General features: G+C 43.5%; 1 protein-coding gene across 1 annotated transcript in view; it reads right to left on the bottom strand.

Annotated features, from left to right (window-relative positions):
- Positions 1-15437: 15437 nt before the first annotated feature.
- The window catches only part of ROPN1 (rhophilin associated tail protein 1), a 35241-nt gene continuing 24785 nt past the window's right edge, over positions 15438-25893 (bottom strand). Inside the window, exons 3-6 of the mRNA XM_027536174.1 lie at positions 22601-22718; positions 21168-21329; positions 16162-16337; positions 15438-15641 (exon numbers count right to left, since the gene is read on the bottom strand). Coding sequence (XP_027391975.1) covers positions 15575-15641; positions 16162-16337; positions 21168-21329; positions 22601-22718 — 523 coding nt within the window. The 3' untranslated portion in view covers positions 15438-15574. The remainder of the gene's footprint in view (positions 15642-16161; positions 16338-21167; positions 21330-22600; positions 22719-25893) is intronic.

Below are 25893 nucleotides of genomic sequence, written 5' to 3' on the forward strand. Positions count from 1 at the left end.
TGGCATTACATACAATGGAATATTATTTCAAGACTGGCATACTTTACTTGTCTTCAAGGTCTATCAATGTTGTAGCATGTATCAAAATTTCCTTTCGTTTTGAAGCTAAATAATATTCCATTGTATGTATATGCCACATTTATCTATCCATCTATCTCTTGATGGACTTGGGTTGCTTCAAAATTTTAGCTATCGTGATGAATATTGTTTCTATAAACATGGGTGTACTAGTATCTTTTCCAGACTCTGCTTTCAATTCTTTTGGGTATATACCCAGAACTACTGGATCATATGATAGTTCTACTATTAAACTTTTTGACAAACCACCATACTCTTTTCCACAACGGCTGCACCATTTTACATTCCCATCAACAGTGCACAAGGGTTCCAATTTCTCCACGTTCTCCCCAACACTTGTTATTTTCTTTTCTTTGTTTTTTTTGATGGTAGTGGTGGTGGTTTAGTTGCTAAGTCGTGTCTGACTCTAGCGACCCCATGGACTGTAGCCTGCTAGGCTCCTCTGTCCATGGGATTCTCCAGGCAAGAATACTGGAGTGGGTTGCCATTTCCTTCTCCAGGGGATCTTCCTGACCCAGGGATCGAACCCGGGTATCCTGCATTGCAGGCAGATTCTTTACCAACTGAGCTACAAGATCATCCTAATTGGTGGGAGGTGGTATTTCACTGTAATTTTGATTTGAATTTCCCTAATGATTAATAGAGGAGGCTTTATAAGTAGCTGAGAAAAGAAGAGAGGTAAAGGCAAGGAGAAAAGGAAAGGCATACTGTTTGAATGCAAATTTCCAAAGACTATCAAGGAGAGATAAGAAAGCCTTCCTCAGTGAACAATGCAAAGACATAGAGGAAAACAATAGAATGGGAAAGACTAGAGATCCCTTCAAGAAAATTAGAGATACCAAGGGAAGTTTTCATGCAAAGATGGGCACAATAAAGCACAGAAATGGTATGGACCTTAACAGAAACTGAAGATATTAAGAAGAGGTGACAAGAATACACAGAAGAACTATACAAAAAAGATCTTTATGACCCAGATAATCATGATGGTGTGATCACTCACCTAGAGCCAGACATCCTGGAATGGGAAGTCAAGTGGGCCTTCGGAAGCATCACTACGAACAAAGCTAGTGGAGGTGATGGAATTTCAGTTGAGCTATTTAAAGTCCTAAAAGATGATGCTGTGAAAGTGCTGCACTCAATATGCCAGCAAATTTGGAAAACTCAGCAGTGGCCACAGGACTGGAAAAGGTCAATTTTCGTTCCAATCCCAAAGAAAGGCAATGCCAAAGAATACTCAAACTGCCACACAATTGCACTCATCCCACACGCTAGCAAAGTAATGCTCAAAATTCTCCAAGCCAGACTTCAACAGTATGTGAACTGTGAACTTCCAGATGTTCAAGCTGGATTTAGAAAGGCAGAGGAACCAGAGATCAAATTGCCAACATCCAATGGATCATCAAAAAAGCAAGAGAATTCCAGAAAAACATCTACTTCTGCTTTATTGACTATGCCAAAGCCTTTGACTGTGTGGATCACAACAAACTCTAGAAAATTCTTCAAGAGAGGGGAATACCAGACCACCTTACCTGCCTCCTGAGAAATCTGTATGTAAGTCAAGAAGCAACAGTTAGAACCGGACGTGGAACAACAGACTGGTTCCAAATTGGGAAAGGAGTATGTCAAGGCTATATATTGTCACCCTGCTTATTTAACTTATATGCAGAGTACATCATGTGAAATGCTGAGCTGGATGAAGCACAAGCTGGAATCAAGACTGCAGGGAGAAATATCAATAAACTTCAGATATGCAGATGACACTACCCTTATGGCAGAAAGTGAAGAACTAAAGAGCCTCTTGATGAAGGTGAAAGAGGAGAGTGAAAAAGTTCGCTTAAAACTCAGCATTCAAAAAGCTAAGATCATGGCATCCAGTCCCATCACTTCATTCCCCCCACTTCAAATAGATGGGGAAACAATGCAAACAGTGAGAGACTTTATTTTTGGGGGGCTCCAAAATCACTGCAGATGGCAACTGCAGCCATGAAATTAAAAGACATTTGCTCCTTGGAAGAAAAGCTATGACTAACCTAGACAGCATATTAAAAAGCAGAGACATCACTTTACCAACAAAGTTTTGTCTATTCAAAGCTGTTTTTCCAGTTGTCATGTATGGATATGAGAGTTGGACTATAATGAAAGCTGACCGCCGAAGAATTGATGCTTTTGAACGGTGGTGTTGGAGAAGACTCTTGAGGGTCCTTTGGACTGCAAGGAGATCTAATCAGTCCATCCTAAAGGAAATCAGTTCTGAATATTCATTGGAAGGACTGATGCTGAAGCTGACATTCCAATACTTTCCCCACCTGATGCAAAGAACTGACTCATTGGGAAAGACCCTGATGCTGAGAAAGATTGAAGGTGGGAGCAGAAGGGGACAACAGAGGATCAGATGGTTGGATGGCATCACCGACTCAATGGACATGAGTTTGAGCAAGTTCCAGGGGTTGGCAGTGGACAGGGAAGCCTGGCATGCTGAAGTCCATGGGGTCACAAAGATTTGGACACAACTGAGTGACTGAACTGAACTGAATGATTAATATTGTTGAGCATCTTTTCATATGCTTATTGGCCATCCACATATTTTCTTTGGAGAAATGTCTGTTCAAGGCCTTTGCCTTTTTAAAAGTTGAGTTGTATTTTTGTTGCTGATTTTTAGGAGTTATGTGCAAATTTTGGATATTAATCTCTTGTCATATATATGATTTGCAAATATTTTCTTTCATTCTGTGATTTGTCTTTTTATTCTGTTGATACTGTCTCTTGATATACAAAATTTTTTATTTTCATGAAATTTCCCATTTTTCCCTTTTTTTTCTTTCCTTACCTATGTTTTTGCTGTCACATCCAAGAAATCATTGGCATATCCATGTCATGAAGATTTGCCCTGTGTTTTCTTCTAACATTTCTATATTTTAAGTCTTACATTTATCTAGGTCTTTGATCCATTTTTATTTCATTCTTATATTAGATAAGGGTCTAAATGCATCCTTTTGAGTGTGGATATCCAATTTTCCTAGTATCATTTTTTGAAAGGACTGTCCTTTTTCCATTGAATGGTCCTGGCAGCCCAAAAATATTTGACTATGTAATGCTTTATTTCTGGGCTATCTATTCCATTGTTTTATTTATCTGCCTTTATGCCAACACTGAACTGTTTTTATGATGGAAGCTTTGTAGTAAGTTTGAAATCAGAAAGTGTGACTCTTCCAACTTTGTTCCTCTCTTTCAAGGTTCTTTTGTCTATTCAGAGTACTTTGAGATTCCCATTGAATTTCAGGATGAGGTTTTCCATCTCTGGCAGAATGTAAGGTCTTCTCAGTGCTTTTCTGAACCTGCATGTTTCCCTGGGCATGTATGGTCATGTTCTAATTTTCCCTATGTATACTGTTGCTTTTGAATATCCCAGTCTTTACTGTCTGACTCTTAAAATAGGAAAAAGAGAAAAATGAAAGGAGGAAGAAAGGATGGTTTGGTTTAGCCACTCAGTCGTGTCCGACTCTTTGCGACCCTGTGGACTGTAGCCCGCCAGGCTCCTCTGCCCATAGGGTTCTCCAGGCAAGAAGACTGGAGTGGGTTACCATTGCTTTCTCCAGAAGAAAGGATACCAGTCCTTTAAATCCAGTGAGTCACTTCAACCAGAGGGGGAAGGGCTTCCAACAATGGAGGCAAGTACAACAAAGGCTACCCACCTCTTAGTCTGAACCTCTATGATCAGAAGCAACAATGATCAGAGCACAGATACCCAACATTTGTAGGATGAGGAGCTTTTTGCCCATCCTGGCTCCCACAAGCTGTGTGCAAGCTGCTCCTGGAACCTATGTGTGGCTGCCTGGAATTGGACTGGGAGTGAAGCATGGGTTGCTGCTACTGTACTAAGAGCTAAAATTGAAATTAGCTTCAATTTACCATACTAGCCATCCCCCTAAAAATTTCAACATTTCAATTGACTCCAGAGTTCCAAAATAATTACATCAAACAGATTCTCCAAGTGTAACTGTTGTCTAGGTGGGGAGAGAGATTCTGGTGATTCCTATTCCACAGTATTTCCAGAATTCTCCTCCCTCTTCCCTGCTCTGCTATTTCAAGTACTGCTACAGTGTGTTGAGATCTGAAGAATAAACTAGATAGGAGAGAGAAAGATATTCTAAACTTGTGGAGACAGTATGATGATGAGTAAGAGAGACTTGTTGCTCAAGTGCTGACAGCAGGGATAAACACATATATGGGGGTCAGACTATGCAGTTCTCATAGGCCACATTAAGGATTTGGATTGTGCTAAGGGCAATAGGAATGTGTCAAAGTGTAAAATGGAGTGAAATGAATGGTGTTTAATAAATATTACTGACTGCAGCATAGAGCAAGAATCCACAATCCATAGCCCCTGGCCACATCCAATCTGCCACCTTTTTTTGTACAGTTGTCAGCAGTTTTTACATTTTAAATTGTTTTTTAAAAATCAAAAGAATAATATTTCATGACATGTGAAATTATAGGAAAATTATACTTCAGTGTCATAAATAAAATGTTGTTGGGACACTGTCACACTCATTGTTTACATATTATTTATGGTTGCTTCTGTCTTAAAGCTGCAAATTTGAGTAATTGCAATATAGACTCTATAGCCTGCAAAGCCTAAAATATTTACAACCTTATCCTTTACAGAAAGAGTGCCAGCCCCTAGTATAAAGGATGTTTTTAGAAAAGGAAATCATCAGTATAGATAGATCTCCCCATTTTCTGCCTATCCATTCTCTGCCCTTCTCCATGCCCTGGGTACTCACTCTTAAGGATAGCATCACTCAGAATTGGGTTTTCACTTTAGGTTTTGTTTAATCAATAGGCATCACCTGGCAGAAGATAGGAGGAAAAGAGGAGAGAAACTGGAATATTCCTCCCCTCCTAGCACATTCTGGCTGATGCCTTGGCTCTCTGAGACTACAACTCGGATGAGCCACTGGGCTCCAGTTCTCTGCAGGCTGCAATAAAACATTTCCCTCTCTTTGCTAGTGTTTGGGAGTGTCTGGGCATCTCAACACTCCTCGTTGGTTTCCTCATCCACAACTCTGTAAAGCTTTTTAATTATCATTAAAATCTTAGTTCAGAGTGTTTTCTGTTTGCTACCATGATCAGACTTAAAGAAAGCCACCGTAGTGTTCAGAGGAAATACATTTGTAGCTAGAACAGAGGGAGGTGTGACAGGAGATGAAGAGGACAGATGCAAGAGAAGCATAGGAAGTAAATGAACAGGACTTAGTGATAAATTTGGGAAGTAAGGTAAAGGGGAGGTTTTTTACATTGCTTTGGTTTCTAGGTTTTGTATCTGGATGAGTGGTGGGAGAGATCCACATTTAGGAGCTAAGTGTATGAACTCATTTCCCCCTAACATTTTATTATGAAAAAATACAAACTAAGAACTCATTAGAAAGCATCACTACGAACAAAACTAGTGGAGGTGATGGAATTCCAGTGGAGCTATTTCAAATCCTGAAAGATGATGCTGTGAAAGTGCTGCACTCAATATGCCAGCAAATTTGGAAAATTCAGCAGTGGCCACAGGACTGGAAAAGGTCAGTTTTCATTACAATCCCAAAGAAAGGCAATGCCAAAGAATGCTCACACTACCGCACAATTGCACTCATCTCACATGCTAGTGGGAGAAGGCAATGGCACCCCACTCCAGTACTCTTGCCAGGAAAATCCCATGGACGGAGAAGCCTCGTAGGCTGCAGTCCATGGGGTCGCTAAGAGTCGGACACGATTGAGCGACTTCACTTTTACTTTTCACTTTCATGCATTGGAGGAGGAAATGGCAACCCACTCCAGTGTTCTTGTCTGGAGAATCCCAGGGACGGCAGGGCCTGGTGGGCTGCCGTCTATGGGGTCGCACAGAGTCGGACATGACTGAAGCGACTTAGCAGCAGCAGCACATGCTAGTAAAGTAAAGCTCGAAATTCTCCAAGCCAGGCTTCAGCAATACGTGAACCGTGAACTTCCTGATGTTCAAGCTGGTTTTAGAAAAGGCAGAGGAACCAGAGATCAAATTGCCAACATCCACTGGATCATGGAAAAAGCAAGAGAGTTCCAGAAAAACATCTATTTCTGCTTTATTGACTATGCCAAAGTCTTTGACTGTGTGGATCACAAGAAACTGTGGAAAATTCTAAAAGAGATGGGAATACCAGACCACCTGACCTGCCTCTTGAGAAACCTGTATGCAGGTCAGGAAGCAACAGTTAGAACTGGACATGGCACAGCAGATTGGTTCCAAATAGGAAAAGGAGTACGTCAAGGCTGTATATTATCACCCTGCTTATTTAACTTATATGCAGAGTACATCATGAGAAACGCTGGACTGGAAGAAACACAAGCTGGAATCAAGACTGCCGGGAGAAATATCAATAACCTCAGATATGCAGATGACACCACCCTTATGGCAGAAAGTGAAGAGGACTCTGTGGGAGAGGGAGAGGGTGGGAAGATTTGGGAGAATGGCATTGAAACATGTAAAATATCATGTATGAAACGAGATGCCAGTCCAGGTTCGATGCACGATACTGGATGCTTGGGGCTAGTGCACTGGGACGACCCAGAGGGATGGTATGGGGAGGGAGGAGGGAGGAGGGTTCAGGATGGGGAACACATGTATACCTGTGGTGGATTCATTTTGATATTTGGCAAAACTAATACAATTATGTAAAGTTTAAAAATAAAATAAAATAAAATTTAAAAAAGCCTCTTGAAAGTGAAAGTGGAGAGTGAAAAGATTGGCTTAAAGCTCAACCTTCAAAAAACGAAGATCATGGCATCCGATCCCATCACTTCATGGGAAATAGATGGGGAAACAGTGGAAACAGTGTCAGACTTTATTTTTGGGGGGCTCCAAAATCACTGCAGATGGTGACTGCAGCCATGAAATTAAAAGACGCTTACTCCTTGGAAGGAAAGTTATGACCAACCTAGATAGCATATTCAAAAGCAGAGACATTACTTTGCCAACAAAGGTTCGTCTAGTCAAGGCTGTGGTTTTTCCTGTGGTCATGTATGGATGTGAGAGTTGGACTGTGAAGAAGGCTGAGCGCCGAAGAATCGATGGTTTTGAACTGTGGTGTTGGAGAAGACTCTTGAGAGTCCCTTGGACTGCAAGGAGATCCAACCAGTCCATTGTGAAGGAGATCAGCCCTGGGATTTCTTTGGAAGGAATGATGCTAAAGCTGAAACTCCAGTACTTTGGCCACCTCATGCGAAGAGTTGACTCATTGGAAAAGACTCTGATGCTGGGAGGGATTGGGGGCAGGAGGAGAAGGGGACGACAGAGGATGAGATGGCTGGGTGGCATCACTGACTCGATGAACGTGAGTCTGAGTGAACTTCGGGAGTTGGTGATGGACAGGGAGGCCTGGCGTGCTGTGATTCATGGGGTCGCAAAGAGTCGGACACGACTGAGTGACTGAACTGAACTGAACTGAAGAACTCATTTGGGGGCATGTAGATTGGGAGTTCATTGGAATCATACAAGAAATAATATCAAGTAGGCTACTAGATATTTGAATCTGGAGCTTGGCAGGGAGGTATAGGCTACAGAAACCATTTCTCAATCATCTGCAGTAACTGAAGCCATGGTCTTCTGAGTTCTCTCTCCCGTTAGTTTCTCAAGAAAGTCTTTCCTTCTGCTCCACTCCTGCAGCCTAATTAGTGTGCCCCCTTACTTTGCTGTTATAGCACCACTTTTCACCTGAAAGTGAAAGTCACTCAGTTGTGTCTGACTCTTTGTGACCCCATGGTAGTTCATGGGATTCTCCAGGCCAGAATACTGGAGTGGGTAGCCTCTCCCTTTTCCAGGGGATCTTCCCAACCTGGGGATTGAACCCCGGTCTCCTGCATTGCAGGCGGTTTCTTTACCAACTGAGCTATTTTACATGATTAGTTACTTGATGTCTTCCCAAGTAGAATTTCATTTCTACGAAAGCAAGAAACTTATCTTATTCAGTGTAGCATCCCTAATACCTAGCACATGTCTTGTGCAGAGTGGGATAAATTTTATTTATTTATTTATGGCTGTACTGGGTCTCGGAGAAGGCAATGGCACCCCACTCCAGTACTCTTGCCTGGAGAATCCCATGGATGGAGGAGCCTGGTAGGCTGCAGTCCATGGGGTCGCTAGGAGTCGGACACGACTGAGCGACTTCACTTTCACTTTTCACTTTCATGCATTGGAGGAGGAAATGGCAACCCACTCCAGTGTTCTTGCCTGGAGAATCCCAGGGATGGTGGGGCCTGGTGAGCTGCCGTCTATGGGGTCGCACAGAGTCGGACATGACTGAGGCGACTTAGCAGCAGCAGCAGCAGTACTGGGTCTGCGCTGTGCTCAGGCTTCCTCTAGTTGTGATGTACAGGCTCTAGGGCACACAGGCTTTAGCAGTTGTGGTGCACAAGCTTAGTTGCCCATGGCATGTGGAATCTGAGACCAGGGATTGAACCCAAATCCCCTGCACTGGCAGGCAGATTCTTAGCCACTGGACCACCAGGGGTGTCCATAGTAGGAATTTTTTAATGGTTAAGTAAACAAATGAACCAACCAGTGTTTGGACTCCTTTGTTGCACTGGGGCTGACTGCTATTTGCATGTTCTGAAACTCAGGATTATTATTTTTTTCCTTTATTTTTATGTTTGGCTGTGCTGGGTCTTCATTGCTGCACGTGGGCTTTCTCTAGAAGCAGTGAGCAGGGGCTACTCTCTAGTTGCAGCGCACAGGCTTCTCACTGTGGTGGCTTCTCCTGTGGAGCCCAGGCTCTAGGTAGAAGGGCTTCAGTAGTTGTAACCCAGGACTTACTTACTCCAAAGCATGTGGAATCTTCCCAGTGAAAGTTGCTCAGTCGTGTCCGACTCTTAGTGACTCCATGGACTATACAGTCCATGGAATTCTCCAGGCGAGAATACTGGAGAATTCCTTCTGCAGGAGATCTTCCCAACCCAGGGATCAAACCCAGGTCTCCAGCATTGCTGGCTGATTCTTTCCCAGTTGAGTCACAAGGGAAGCCTAGAATCTTCCCAGATCAGGGATCAAATTGACATCTTTGTACTGCAAGGCAGAGTCTTAACCACTGGACCACCAGGGAATCCCAAGACTCAAAATTATTCAGGACTCAGTCCTTTAAGCCTAATAGGGAAGTTTAGGTCCCTGTAGTATCATGGTTAATGACTCAGCTTGGTCTAGGCCATATTTTGTAATTTAGTACCTTGGACCAATGACTTTTTCCAGTTGTCTCACCTCTGAAGTGTGAAAGTATTTGTCCATGTTTAACCATGTTTCAGTTTATAGGAAACCATCAAAGTTGCAAAGTATATGAAAATCTAAACTAAAAACACAGTTAAGATTTGTAGCCAGGAAACAAGTATCGGCTGTGAACTGAATAATAAATTAAAGCTTAGAAACATGAGCTCAGTTCTGCTTGGAAAGATCTGAGACTGCTGTATTGCTTTTCCTCAAGTCATTTGATGACTTCTGTAATTATTTCTAACACAAGGGTTCTTAACTTTTTGAGCTCCTATACAATTTTGAGAATTTTCTAGAAGCTTTTAAATTTTTCCTCAGAAAAATGCAAATGTGCACATGTATGAAACATTCTTATACAACATTATCAGAGGCATTCAGGAGCCTCTCCAAAAATTTCAGGTTAAGAATCTCATTCTTACATGATTCAAACTCAGCTTTCCACACTTGAGTGTCCAGCAGCTTCTGTTTTGGGGCCCTGGGGATCTTGGAAGTTTTTGGTTAACTGGGGCTAGAGAGGTGCCTGATTGAACAGCATCCAGGAGAGAGGGGGCATGGAGCACAGAGAAAGTGGAATTGAGCCATAATCTTTGCATTTCCTACTGAAGCTTTAAATATATCTGCAGTCTTCACTTTAATCAAAATAGCTTAATTTAGGAAAGAAAGAGCCCACTTTTTTTGTTCCAAAAAATCCTGGTTTTATTGCTTCCTGAATGTTGTTCTTTTTAAAGGAGACATACAAACCATATGTTACAAGGGTCTAAGTTAGCTTAACTGAGGTCATGCTAGGATTCAGATATTTCTGGTCACGATAGGAAGGGCAGTGGGATGGATCTGAAAAGGGTCTATTGGCAGCAATGACCAAGAGGGCCCCTCTGGAACGATCTCCACTAGGGAAGTTACACAAAGTAGTTGGTCTGGGACAGTGTGTCAGTTTGAAGGTCAAGGTTGTGATTTTACAACAGCAGTGTCAGTCATTCATTGCCTACAGCCCCTATGGATTGGCCCTCACCCTAGGAGAGAAACAATAGTGATCAAAATGCTAAAAATCGTTAAAGTCTCTGTAAGGCATTGTGCAGAGGCGGGTGGCACCTCATCCGTATGCTTTCAAAGGTTGCTTATTGTGTACATCTGTAACTTCCTACATAAGAGCTTTTTATTTTTCTGGAGTAAAAGGAGCAAGCTCAGGCCATGAGCTGGTCAAGCTGTTAACGCCAGAAAGTGAATGCCTCTTAGCTGATGATGGATGGAGAGTTTCCTCAGCCCTCAGGTTGGGTAACCGTGAGGCATGATCTACACTGCCTCCAGTCTGCCTCTACAGAGTCCTCCAGGGATAACTGGCTTGATAACATATCTCTATTGGCTTTCTTCCTTTTACCATCTTACGGTCTCTACTCCCCTTCCACTATTCCTGGGATTGCCTCCCAAACAAACTACATACATTTAAATTCTTGTCTCAGAGGCTGTTTCTGGGGGGAAACTGCATACTAAGATAGTCACGGTGCATGCAGGGCAGCACAAGTGTGGAACCAAACAGACCTGAACTCAAATTCCTTCTTACCAGTGACAATGAATAACTTAATTTCCCTAAGACTGGTTTTTCATCTATAAAATGGGGATAATAGTACTGACTTTGTAAGGTCAGGTCATAAAGAAAAAATTGAGAATGTCTGTAAAATGTTGTGCACAGTGCCTTGCACATAGGAAGTGCTTGATAAATGCTGGCTGTTACCATTAATGTGTTATTCATAATATTGTTAACACAGTATAGCACAGGTAGACGGAAAGGCTGTTTTTCACCATCGGGGTGACTGCTGCTGCAGGTTAATTCGGGACATGTGCTGTAGATGAGATGTGCTGTGCAGATGTGCTGTGTCCCTGATGAATGTCTATGGTTTAGTAATATCAGTGCCTGGGAGGAAGCATCACTGCTGGGAGGTGGAGAGGAGGAAAACAGCAGGCACTAAGTGGTGGCTTGGAAGACGAGCGATGGAGTCTGCCCCACTGGTATTGCCAGTAGGGCTGAGTCTCAACTGACGGCTCTAGTACTACCGATGATTTCATGTCTGTGTTCAGGATTCACTTTGATGGCTGAGGTTTCATTAGCCTCACTCTTCAGGGATTATGCTCAGGACTACTGAGGTTTAGTTTCTAATTTCAATCTGTTATCTCAAATGTACAAAAGATCTTTTAACTTTTATTATTCTATGACCTTGTTGTCTTAGGGTCTTTCAAACTGGGGCTGTTCCCTCAGCTCCCCTTCACTCCTCACTGCCAGGCAAGATCATATTTAAAATTCTTTGATCACAGTGAAAGAGAAATAGACTGAGGCAGGTTAAAAGATGTCAGTCACTCTCTCAGTCAGTTCAGTTCAGTCACTCAGTCGTGTCCGGGTCTTTGCGACCCCATGAATCTTAGCACACCAGGCTTCCCTGTCCATCACCAACTCCTGGAGTTTACCCAAACTCATGTCCATCGAGTCAGTGATGCCATCCAGCTGTCTCATCCTCTGTCATCCCCTTCTCCTCCTGCCCCCAATCCCTCCCAGCATCAGGGTCTTTTCCAATAAATCAACTCTTCGCATGAGGTGGCCAAAGTATTGGAGTTTCAGCTTCAGCATCCATCCTTCCAATGAACACCCAGGACTGATCTCCTTTAGGATGGACTGGTTGGATCTCCTTGCAGTCCAAGGGACTCTCAAGAGTCTTCTTCAACACCACACTTCAAAAGCATCAATTCTTCTGCGCTCAGCTTTCTTCACAGTTCAACTCTCACATGCATACATGACCACTGGAAAAAACATAGCCTTGACTAGACGGACCTTTGTTGGCAAAGTAATGTCTCTGCTTTTCAATATGCTAACTAGGTTGGTTATAACTTTCCTTCCAAGGAGTAAGCGTCTTTTAATTTTATGGCTGCAGTCACCATCTGCAGTGATTTTGGAGCCCCCAAAAATAGGCACTCTCTAACCCTGATTAATTACAGTGCACGGTTTCACCTGCAGTGCTTCAGCCTTTCAAACAACCAAAGGCTCTAGAGTGGCTATAACTGATGGGTCACTCTGGCTGATGGCAAACAGCAGGGAGAATTAGTTGTTCCCTACCCCCTGCACTGCATTTTCTTGGCAAAACTCTATTAGCCTTTGCCCTGCTTCATTCCGTATTTCAAGGCCAAATCTGCCTGTTATTCCAGGTGTTTCTTGACTTCCTACTTTTGCATTCCAGTCCCCTATAATGAAAAGGACATCTTTTTTGGGTGTTAGTTCTAAAAGGTCTTATAGGTCTTCATAGAACCGTTCAACTTCAGCTTCTTCAGCATTACTGGTTGGGGCATAGACTTGGATTACTGTGATATTGAATGGTTTGCCTTGGAAACTAACAGAGATCATCCTGTCATTTTTGAGATTGCGTCCAAGTACTGCACTTCAAACTCTTTTGTTGACCATGATGGCTACTCCATTTCTTCTAAGGGATTCTCGCCCACAGTAGTAGATATAATGGTCATCTGAGTGAAATTCACCCATTCCAGTCCATTTTAGTTTGCTGATTCCTAGAATGTCGACGTTCACTCTTGCCATCTCTTGTTTGACCGCTTCCAATTTGCCTTGATTCATGGACCTGACATTTCAGGCTCCTATGCAATACTGCTCTTTATAGCATCGGACCTTGCTTCTATCACCAGTCGCATCCACAGCTGGGTATTGTTTTTGCTTTGGCTCCATCCCTTCATTCTTTCTGGAGTTATTTCTCCACTGATCTCCAGTAGCATATTGGGCACCTACTGACCTGGGGAGTTTCTCTTTCAGTATCCTATCATTTTGCCTTTTCATACTGTTCATGGGGTTCTCAAGGCAAGAATACTGAAGTGGTTTGCCATTCCCTTCTCCAGTGGACCACATTCTGTCAGACCTCTCCACCATGACCCACCCGTCTTGGGTGGCCCCATGGGCAAAGCTTAGTTTCATTGAGTTAGACAAGGCTGTGACACCACCCTTATGGCAGAAAGTGAAGAGGAACTGAAAAACCTCTTGATGAAGGTGAAAGAGGAGAGTGAAAAAGTTGGCTTAAAACTCAACATTCAGAAAACGAAGATCATGGCATCTGGTCCCATCACTTCATGGGAAATAGATGGGAGAACAGTGGAAACAGTGTCAGACTTTATTTTTTTGGGCTCCAAAATCACTGCAGATGGTGACTGCAGCCATGAAATTAAAAAACACTTACTCCTTGGAAGAAAAGATATGACCAACCTAGATAGCATATTGAAAAGCAGAGACATTACTTTGCCAACAAAGGTCCATCTAGTCAAGGCTATGTTTTTTCCAGTGGTCATGTATGGATGTGAGAGTTGGACTGTGAAGAAAGCTGAGCACAGAAGAATTGATGCTTTTGAACTGTGGTGTTGGAGAAGACTCTTGAGAGTCCCTTGGACTGCAAGGAGATCCAACCAGTCCATTCTGAAGGAGATCAGCCCTGGGATTTCTTTGGAAGGAATGATGCTAAAGCTGAAACTCCAATACTTTGGCTACCTCTTGTGAAGAGTTGACTCATTGGAAAAGACTCTGATGCTGGGAGGGACTGGGGGCAGGAGGAAAAGGGGACGACAGAGGATGAGATGGCTGGATGGCATCACTGACTCGATGGACTTGAGTCTGAGTGAACTCCGGGAGTTGGTGAGGGACAGGGAGGCCTGGCATGCTGCAATTCATGGGGTCACAGAGTCGGACATAACTGAGCGACTGAACTGAACTGACCCCCTGCAGGTGTAGCCAGATGACCACAGGGGTAAAATTCGTTTCAGCCCTTTTTATTGTTTCACTCTAGGGCCTGTGGTGACATCCCATCACAATCTTCTTTTACTTATTTAGATACTAATGGACAAAAATTTCCCCAATTCAGTAGAGAGGTGCATGTATTATGAAAAAGGCAACATGGTTTTTATACAAAAACAATTTTCAAGAGGGGATGGTGTTACAGATAGAAAGGCAACCTGGGCACACCTGGCCTTAAGAACAATAACCACACAGCCTGTTAAATTTGTGGCTTCCTGGGAGAAAGAAAAATCTGGTAACCTTGTCAGAAGGTCTTAAGCTCATGCAGGGAGATTTTCCTAAGAGGGTCTCATTATATCGGGATATGGTGTCAGCACCTTAATGTGGAAACTTCAATAATCATCTCTGAAATGCTTTTTAATGCCTCTTAGGGTGCTTACGCAGAAGGCAATGGCAACCCATTCCAGTACTCTTGCCTGGAAAATCCCATGGATGGAGGAGCCTGGTGGGCTGCAGTCCACGGGGTCGCTAAGAGTCTGACACAACTGAGCGACTTCACTTTCACTTTTCACTTTCATGCACTGGAGAAGGAAGTGGCAACCCACTCCAGTGTTCTTGCCTGGAGAATCCCAGAGACGGGGGAGCCTCGTTGGCTGCCGTCTATGGGGTCGCACAGAGTCAGACACAACTGAAGTGACTTAGCATCAGTAGCAGCAGCAGGGCACTTACATTAAAGTGGTTTTAAGTTCATGTTTTATCTTCACATTAGACTGTGAGCTCCTTGAAGGCAGAATTCACATATAATTTATTTGTATATGCCCAGAAGCCAGCATAGTTCCTGGCTAGGGTTGCCAGGTATAGCAAAAGAATAAAACAGAAATTACTTTAAAAAATACATACATATATATACATATATATATATATGTATAATTTGTCCAACTGAGTGTTCTGTATTTTACCTGGCAGTCTTATCCCTGGCATACAGCTAGCCTCAATAAACATTGGTAAGTGAATGAATGAATGAATGAACTAGCATCAAAACAACAAATGGAGAAATAAACTGGTCAAAATGTGGATTGATCATGTAAAAGATGCTCATGTAAATTATGCCTAACAGTCACAAAACATGAAAACTGTGTCTGGATAACATTCCACCTCTGAAAATCCGACAGCCTGGCTTTCACTCGAGATGTATTTTCTATCCATGCTTCATCAGTGACTTTACAGAGTGTCCATGGGGGAAGAATACTAATCTTCTGTTAATTGAAGTATTACGTCTCAACAACTTTACATCTTAATTCCACACATTTCTAATTTCATATGTTTGCCTAATTGTTTATTAGTGTGTACCAGTTACACAAGAAAATTGGCTTTGGATGGTATATGAAGTTCAGTCATTCTGAAGCACAATCATCTCTGTATCTTCCTTTAAAATTGCCAAAAGTGTGCTTTTATTCCAGCCGAACCCTGGGGTTTTGGGTAAAGTCATTCACCTTGATTAAACCATCAGGACCAATACTGTTTGGGAAAAAAAATTGGGGTGTTAGCTTATTTAATATGTAATCTTAAGAAAGACAATATATAAACAACTCTGTCCCTCCAACTTAAGTCTGCTGTGGCTCCTGCCCTCATCACCCTCTCTTTCTCTGACCTCTTGTCTGTCTGTTCCTCCTCCACCCCACCTCCACCACTGGTCAAACCTGAATGTGAACCAGAGTCACTTGGAAGGCTTGCTGAAGCACAGGTACCTGGTCTCACCCTCAGAGTTTCTGATTTGATGGGCTTAGGGTACAGCCTGAAAAATTGCATTTCTAACACGTTCCCAGGTGCTGCTGCTGGTCTGTGTGGCACTCTGAGTCACTGTCCTATACCATTCTCTCTCTTCCATTTCCCCTTCTCTTTCTGATCCCTAGTTACTGTTCTTCACAACATTCCTCTGTTCCCAGAGCTGCATAATACAGTAACCTCACTATGCCTTGGTCTGCTGGATTTGCTTTCCATATACTCTTTCCCCTCCAATTGCTAAATGTTTGCTTACACTTCCTGTTCAATGTAGTTCAGCATTCGACTGACGTGTGATGCTGAGATCTCCCCATCCACTTCAGCGATATACGTGTAGAGAAACTGGAAGGTGCTGAATGGGATCCGGGGAGGGCCACTGTCATGGTCCGATGATAACACTTCACACACTATCTTGAGAGTTTTGGCAATGGTCTATAAAACCAGAAGGTTAAGTGAGGAGAAGCTCACTACTCCACGCTAAATTCCTAAGATCAGTTAAGATATAACAAAACAAAAACCTTGCTCTCATAAAATTAAGTGGGGATGATGCAATGTTCTGGAAAGCTTGAATTTTTTATGCCGAATGTCAGTGAACTCAATCTCAAAATATTGAGTATCTACTGGGTGTCTTTCTTTTTTTGTTGTTGTGGCAACCCTATCTATTCACAAAATAAGTACTTTAAAGAAACCACAGCTACCATCTCTATGGAAGATAATGATTAGAATATATAAACAGCAAACCCTCTTATCAGAAAGGTAAAATCAAACTTAGGTCAAATGAATACACTTATATTAATAATAAAGATTAGTTACCTGAATGTCCAAACAAATGGTGTGAATCACTAAAGTCCTCCAAGAGTAAATGTTAGAAGTAAATGGAGAATCTTTGGACTGTATTACTATTTTATTTCCTTTATTACCTTTCTTCTCCCCGTATGATTTTCGTAAATCACTTGCTTCTCATTTTGAAAATATACTCGCCTCTGTCTCTACTGGGTATCTTTCTATAATATTTCCTTTCCTTTCTTGGTGGGAGGGATACTTTCAAGGAATTAAGTTTATAGACTGTTGAATGCTTTAAGACATTTATTATCTTGATGAGAATAACCTCACGTAAGGAGGGGAATTTGATTTTGCATCCTACAAAATTAGAATAATTTCTTCTGACTTCTCTCCGGTCTTAGTTCTAAAGGGCTGCAGTGATTAGGACAGCTTATCTACTCCAGAGAGATACTTGGAGCCGTGCCACAGCGGGGGGCCAGGCCACTTCCATTTACTCTCTGTCTCCTGCCCTTGGGAGTTCTCTCCTGGAGGCTGTTGTGAAGCCGTGTGTGAGGCAGTGTGCCAGGCGCTTCCATAGAGGAGGGCTGGGGGTGGGCACACAGGAGGCTGGTAAGAGGTTGTCAGAGGATGGGAGGGTGTGTGCACGACTTGAGGTCACCGTGACAGTGGTTTTAGGTAGATTTACGAGCATGTGTGCATGAATGTCACAATTCCCATCTATAGCTCATCCTCTGTGTGTGTTTTTTGAAAAAAAACACACTTTTGTTCTGTAGTCCTCTTCCTACAGCCTCATCCAAATTGGGGCGCTGTTATGGGCTGTGTTATGTCTGCCCAAAATCCATATGTTGAAACCCTAACCCTTAGGATCTCAGAATGTGATTGTATTTGGAGACGGAGCCTTTAAAGAGCTAATTACGTTAAAAGGAAGTCATTAGAGTGGACTCTAATCCAGTAGGTCTGGTGTCCTTACAAGAAGAGGTTACGATGCAGAGAGAGAGAGAGACCAGACTCATGAGTGCAGAGACGGACGACCACATGAGGACGAGGGAGACAACTTCCATTCACAAGCCAAGGTGGTTCCATTTACAATCTTGATCTCAGACTTCCAGCTTCCAAAAAATACTGCTGTTGTTTAAGCCACCTAGTCTGTGGTACACTGTTATGGCAGCCCTTGCTTTCTGCCCCAAACATCTTTTATTGATTATTCAAGCAACAAACCTTCAAATTCTATTGCCTTCTTAAGATTTTCAAATATTTAATAAATAGATGAATGGATAAGAACTCTTTGGACTGGAGCTTTTTGGTAAACTTAAATAAGCCTAAAGTAAACAGAGATCTGGGCTTCCCAGATGGCTCAGTGGTAAAAAAAAATCTCCCTGCCAATGCAGGAGACAGAGGTTTGACCCCTGGCTTAGGATCCCCTGGAGAAGGAAATGATAACCATTCCAGTATTCTTGCCTGGGAAATTGCATAGATAGAGGAGCCTGGCAGGCTACAGTCCCTAGGGTAACAAAGAGTCGGACATGACCTAGCTACTAAACAACAATAAAAACAGAGGTCTGCATTCTGTTGCACAAGTTTTTTTGGTCAGATGGGGGTCCACTCCATAAAGATAACCTTTGAGCATCTTGCAAGCCTCTTTTTAAAACTCAGAGGTGAAAGCCTCAGAAAGTGAATTATTTGCTGACAAAACATGCCCTTCCTTCTAGTGAACACATCACACAACCTCCTCTTGTATATAATTGGTCTCCGTGGAACAGGAGGTTGAGAGGTTTTCTAGAGGAAGAAATGCTCTAAGGGAAGAGGAACGCATGCTCAAAGGGAAGTGTATCTGCGGCACTTTGAACCACGTGTAGATTCAGGGAGCTCAAGACTGGAGTAAATGTACCTGCTTTCTAAAATTCCTGCCATTAGATTTTCTGTAAGGAGGGGACTTGATTTCCTAAATGGCACGGATATCATGGCTGACTGTGAGTTGGCAAAGCAAGAAAGGAATTTCTGGGCTTGCCTTGAAGGATGTATAGATTAGCAAGAACGCACCCCTCCTCCAGATGGTGACACCCCGACCTCTCCCACGTTTAAGTTCCCAGCAGCAGTCCAACATGAAACAAATGGGTAAAATGGGACGGGCTCCTGGATTCACAGGGCATCCTTTATTTATGGACTGGACCTGCAGGCGGACTTCAGCACTGGGCGCCCTTGACTTATGGATACAGGACACAAAGTCAGACCCCCGTCACCGCTCAGAATTGGTGGGGCCACTGCTATCCTGGGCCAGGCTTGAGGGTCCTGCAGGCGGACTTCAGCACTGGGCGCCCTTGACTTATGGATACAGGACACAAAGTCAGACCCCCGTCACCGCTCAGAATTGGTGGGGCCACTGCTATCCTGGGCCAGGCTTGAGGGTCCTGCAGGCGGACTTCAGCACTGGGCGCCCTTGACTTATGGATACAGGACACAAAGTCAGACCCCCGTCACCGCTCAGAATTGGTGGGGCCACTGCTATCCTGGGCCAGGCTTGAGGGTGTCTCAGTGGAAGCCGAGAAGGTGGAACAGAATCACAGGATGATAGAGGCCAAAGAACCTCATGGAACATTTACGCAAACCTCCTCGTTTTAGCAGGGAAGTAGAAACATCACCTCATGGGTTTTTTTTCCCTGGTGTGGGAGGCAGCCATATCAGAGTAAACCTAGCTGCTGCAGAAGGAGGGTTGGAATTTGGTTTTCCCAAGTCATTCTAGGTTACTGTGAGGCGTGTGGATGAGAGGACTCAGACACCTCCAAGGTGGTGGGCGGCTGTGACGTGGAGCAGATGAGGGCACTCTGGAAGTGACTTAAGGAGGCCCTGAACACCAGGGAGAATGGAGGTTTGCTGGTTGGAGGATTATTGTGCTGTGAGAGAGAAAAGACCAAAGACTTCAGCTGCACAGCTAGCACCACACAGGTGAGTATTTCCATGGAGATCAGAGATGCTGGAGAGGACCAAGGGAGGTGCGAACCCTCCTACTGGGTGCTCTGAGATCCCAGCATCACGCCTTTCCTTGAACACTCAACTGCCACCTTGCAGAGAGGAGCTGTGAGGAGAAATCTGAGAAACTGAGTAATTCACCTGAAAGCTGTTTTTAGTTACTGCAGCAGATGAAAAACTCCTGGGTTGGGTTGAATCTATTCTTTTCTTAATCCACTCTTCATGGGTAGGGTAGGTGGGGAAAAGCAGGATTAATTACAGAGAAAGTACATTTCCCCACTCCGTGAGCATCTGTGAATATGGCGTGAGTAAGCTTGTGACCTTACGAGAATTTAATAAAATGTATCAATTTTTCATTTTTCCTCTGTGATTTTCCCCCAATCCATGGGGCTATTTCCACAGAAGTGTGGCAGTGCTCATTGGCAACTCATTTGCCTCTGTTGCTGGGAATAGTTTATTCATTGCATAAGAGTGCTAGGGAAGGCCGTGAAAAAGGAAAAAACCCAAGAATGACCTCTTCTCTCTTCCTCTCTAAAGAAATAATTATGCTGAAAGTTGAGCAGAATCACAGGAAAAGTTGGACTACAGTATTTCTGATAATTTTCTTACAAGCACAAGTGTCAAGTACACATACTCAGGACATTTGAGAAGGAAGAACAAGGTTGTATTTAGATATACTGAATGATTCAAACTACCTTTTTTGTACCATTTGGTTTTGGCAGAAGCAATAATTTTCTCATTAATTTTTAAATTTGTATGTATTTAGGGGATTTTTAAAAAATCATTTTTCTGACTCATTTTCATTTGCTATTATAACAGTGTTTAACAAGAGTGAGTCCACATATAATATGATACCTAAAGCTTTTAAGTATGTATATGAAATGGTTTCTTTGAAATGGGAAAATGGCTTTTCCAATTGTAAATTCAAGTCAAATTTGGAAAAGGCATGAATTTGTATGAACATCCTGCATCCATGGTGATGTCATGACTGAATCTGGAAACAGCCTCATATCTTCTTTCCTGCTCTCTTATCTCTGATTTTTGTATCCAGTTATGCTTATCATACAGTAGTTTTCTATAAGGCTGTATTTCTTTTTTAAAATCTCTATTATTATATCTTCTAGGTGTCTGAAACCCAAATGTAAGCCAATCTTCGTCTACAGCTGGCTTTTGCTTATCTTTAGGAACATGAATGGAGGGAGTGGAGTGGTAATAAACCTAAGTGAAATTAATAAATAATCCAAAAACTGCATTTTAGTCAACTTATCCCCAGAACCAGATGACAGCTTTCCCTGCTCTCCTCCCCATCCCTGCTTCTGGCTAACAAGCAGAGAAATAACCTTAATTCAGAGAGGAGGGGGAGTAGAAAAGAAGGGGTAGGCTCCTTATCAACCCTGGAGAGTTGACTGTGTGTACTACACTGCGCCGCCACCCCCCCCCCCCTTCCTGGAGACTGTCCAGCCCCACAAAAGATTTTCCCTTAAGGAACAAAAAACATTAAAGCTAACTTACAACTCCGAGAGAGCTACAGGCAAGGGCTAGAAACTTCAGCCACTCAATTTCCTCCGTGAAGCGGCCCACATTCATCACACTGTTAAACAGGTCAGTTGGGAGATTCAGCACCTTCCACATCTGGGCCAGCTCATCTGCATGGACAATCAGTCTGCCACCAACCTGTGGGGCGGGGGACCGACATGAGACAAGGAATGAGGGGTGGGAGGAGAGAAGGCCCTGAGGACACCTGCCAGGGCAAGGGCCCTGTTCTCCCAGCATACAGCAAGGGGTGGGGGAAGGTGTCAGGGGTCAGCAGGGACTCTGGCAGTTCTCTTTGCAAGGGTAGAGAAACGTTCAGCCCAGTGAAGAACGTTCTGATATATAATTTAATCACTTGAACTTCAGGTATCAGAGTTATGGGGAAAACATACACGTATATCACACTTTAATTTTTTTCTAGGTCTTTTATTATTTGCTGTTTCATCCCTAGGTTGTCCCTATAAGGCAGAGAGGGCAGCCTGAAAATGAAACCAAGGAGTAGAGAACTTGTCTGGAAACACTAATTAGTGGTGAAACTAGAACTAGAACTAGATGTTAAATCCCTTGCTTCTAGACCCCACTGAGTTCTTTGTACTAGACTCTAAATGCATTGCTTTAATACGGGGTCCATGGTATGGATGGCTGATGTTGCTCGTTCTGAGGCACCTTGGCTCTCTGCCATGTCCACTGCACAAAGTGCTTGGCAGTCAAGAGGAGAAGGGCACAAGCGGCTAGTTGTTGGCCAACAATACAATAAGGGTGCAGATGCCCCAGTGAAGTCCTACTATGCCTTCCCTGGTCCTCTGATTCCAGTGAAATGCTAAGCCTCTGGGACCAACTCGTTTGGCTAAGTCAATCCTGAATCACCTCAAACCTGTATCCTAAAATGAGGTATGGTAGTGCTAAATCATATTTCTTGGGAGTTGGCCAAGCTGCAAGTTTTCTTAGGACAGACTCTTCTCAACCATTCCCAGGACAGCTCTCAGGATGATATGGCTGTGCAGAGAGCCTAAAAGCAAGGCTATGTTGGCACCTGAGATAACTGGGGAACTATAATATGCCCCTCCCCAAACTCTGATTGGCATCATATCTGGACTTGATCAGTAAGGAAGACACTGTCAGGGGATGTGGACCTGCATTTTCTAGAGAGAAGGAATTCAAATTGCACTGAGCCCCTGACTGTTCTGGCAGCTTCAGGACAATGCGGAATGACCCAAGTGACAAGTCAGCTTACAGCCTATTTCAGCATCATTCCTATTTTCACAAGGGAAGATTTACTCTCAGTGCACACTTTAGTGAATTTTAAGACAGTGCTGAGTGGCCAGCTGATGAGCAAGGGGACTTTGGTCTGCACCCATCCAAACTCAGTATCACCCCCACATTCCTTATCTGCACTGCCTGTTGGCGCTTACCCGGGAATGCAGGATCTTTAACAGCTCCGGTGTCAGCTCAGCCCAGTTAGACAAAGCCACTCGCTCAGACCGCTCTCTTACTGGAGGAATCTCTCCACGGGACATAGCCCCAAAATATCTACAAGAAAAAAAGGGGTGGGGGACCAGCCTGTACTTTAGTGGCCTCTGGCTGCTTTGGGAATCCCTTCTCCCCTTTTTTTGAGGGTAGAGGTGGAGGAAAGAACATTTATTAAGTGGCTTCTGTATGCTAGATGGACTTCCCAGGTGGCTCAGTGGTAAAAAAAAATTTGCCTGCCGAGCAGGAGATGCAGGTTTGATCCCTGGGTTAGGAAAATCCCCCAGAGAAGGAACTGGCAACCCACTCCAGTATTCTTGCCTGGAAAATCCCATGGACAGATGAGCCTGGCGAACTACAGTCCATGGGGTTGCAACTAAATGATGACAAATATGCCAGATGTTGTTTTTAGTTCATTTATGTACAGGAAAAGCCTGAATGTTACTTCACACTTAAGGTCTAGAGATGGCTTAGGGAATAAGTAGATTTGTTTTTCTCCAAGGATGTGGGATAACCAACAAAAGTTTGGTATGAAATTCCCTGAAGTATAGTGGGTCTGGGTATTTTTTTGTCATTCCCTTCTAAATGTTTTCCATTTATGTGTGTACATGCACAAAAAGAGACATACACACATATACAGACATATGTGTGTTGAGATATAATAATATATATAGTATATGTACATACACATGTCTATATATATGTATGCGTATAAAAGGAAAGAAAATTATTGTTGTTTTAAATCCCCTACTCTTTTTTATGAAGGAAGAATCCTAGTACCCGAAGGACCTTTTTTCAAACATAAAAATCTTTATGCTTGGTATGATGGCTATCTACTTACTTAAAGTTGGTATTAGGCAGTGGTGCTAAGTCACTTTGTCATGTTCAACTCCTTGTGATCCTATGAACCATAGCCTGCCAGGCTCCTCTGTCCACAGGATTCTCCAGGCAAGATTACTGGAGTGGGTTGCCATGCCTTTCTCCAGAGGATCTTCCCGACCCAGGAATTGAACCTGCATCTCTTACGTCTCCCACATTGGCAGGTGGGCTCTTTACCACTAGCTCCACCTGGGAAGTCCCCATTAACTAGTGGGAGTCTCCTACATTGGCAGGCAGTTTCTTTACCACGGAGCCACCTGGGAAGCCCTAAAATCTTCATCTTCCCTCAAAATTTCAGTACTGCCTGAACATCAGCGCTTTGTGGAACGCACTTTGTTTTGGTGCAGTGGGAAAAACAATGAGTTCTGTTCTGGGACTGACCTATGAAGGAAACTGGCTGCCTGCAGCAGGGAACAGACATGAGCAGTTGATCCACAGGGCACTGATGCTATGTGGAAAGGCCTGTCTCCATTAGAAGCCTCGTTATTGACTACCCATGGATCACAGCCTCTGTCCCTCTCTTACGTTTTATGAATTTCTCCAGCTCCAGGTAATATACAAAGAATTCAGATGAAATTTTATAAAAGCCCATTTTAGGGTGAAATTATACAATGATGAGATGGTTGGATAGCATCACTGATTCAATGCACATGAACTTGGGTAAACTCCAGGAGATAGTGAGGGACAGGGAGGCCTGGCGTGCTGCAGTCCATGGTGTCATAAAGAGTTAGACACAACTGAGAGATTGAACAACTTACAGTGATGGGGTAAACCATGGCCTGTCTCTTAGCCGTGTCTAAGTTGTGTCATCACACAACGCAGAGCAACAGCTTCCAAGACCAAAACATCTTCCAGGCACCCCTTGGAGGTCATCCACAGGGAGGACAGAAGAAATACTTCCAGGTCACCCTACTAATGTACCTGAGTGGTCTCTGCAGACCAGGTCAGTGTGGGGTGAGTGAGGCTCAGCAGCATCTTTGGGCCTTGTAGCAGCGTTGGTTAGAGTGTGTGGAACTGAGCCTGTAGTCATGAGTGTAATCCTCTGTGGGTTATCTGGCTTCGTTTGTAGTGAGCATTTCCATGGTTCTTCACATTTGTGTGGTCACACATACCCAACACAAGACAAAAGAGTTTGTGTCCTGCTGACGTCTGGGAGGTGGTTTCTTCATGGATAGTATATATGCAGGGAAACTTTGGCTCGTGGTAAATAGACATTTTGTCATGAAAACACTTCATAGAGTTTTATCTCTAAAATGCTGCAGGTTTCTAAGCCGCATAAAACCATCTGACAAGTGCTTTCTGTGTCTGAATAGATGGAAAGTGCTCTTAGGTCATGTTCTCCTTTTTCACTGTAGTTAAACTACAAACTGATTCTTCACGGATATCTACAACACTTACAGCACACGATACGATATGGAAGCAAGCAAACTACAACAGTGGAATGTTTTCTCCCATAAATGTCAGGGACACTACCAAGAAATGTCATTTTTCTTGCTATAAAGCAGCAGTGCAAGAACAATAAAATGAGGTTTTAAACTATCGTGTAGTATAAAAGTCTGTCTGGGTGTGCCAAAGGAAATTAGTCTTCTGATGCTTAAAGTTCGATCCTAGACGTTATATATAAAGTTGAGAATGGAAAACTAAACAGGTTTCATTACCAGGCAAAGCAACCCCACTTGTGTCTTGTTTTTATGAGCGCTACTGGCTCATTTTCCTTCCATTTGTAGAAACTTCATACTAGCCCAGCCCAGGAGCAGGAGCACACTGGCCAGGGAGACTCCGTGAGGGTCCTTTTGGTACATCTTGAGCCTTCTCAGAGGTATCAGTGCTTCCTCCTCACCACCTGCTCAATGGACCTCCTCAACCTCAGGAGGAAGGTGCTCTCTCCTCCCCCAACCTACCAGCTCTGGTCTGCAGCCTGTGACTCCGTAACCCCTCTCCCAGTGAAGCCCTACTAAGGAGGCCATCACCAAACAGTAAAACTAGCCTGAAAGTGGTCCCTGGGAGGATTGGTCCACTCCTAACTCTGCCCCAAGCCTCAGTTCCCGGATTCATGCAGGCACTTTTGTCTAAGGAGCAATTTCGTAGCTGGGAGCCTTTCTCTGTAAAGTTTCAGTCCCGGCTAGCAGTTACTGAGTGAGCTCCTTCCACTGGGCAGCCTCTGGAGGTGTCTCCTGAAAGAGGACACCTGTGTTTGAGGCACAATGAAGCCAGGCCGCTGCTCCGCCTGCCCCCATCACTAGTGCAGTGTGGAATCCTTATGCTGAAGGAATACATTGGTTCAAAGTCAAGAAAATAGCGATTTCCCCAAAGATGAGATACAAAGTGTCTGTGGCTAGGCTCAAGAATGAGTTTTAAC

Source organism: Bos indicus x Bos taurus, chromosome 1 (assembly GCF_003369695.1).
Source record: "Bos indicus x Bos taurus breed Angus x Brahman F1 hybrid chromosome 1, Bos_hybrid_MaternalHap_v2.0, whole genome shotgun sequence".
Taxonomy (NCBI): Eukaryota; Metazoa; Chordata; class Mammalia; order Artiodactyla; family Bovidae; genus Bos; species Bos indicus x Bos taurus.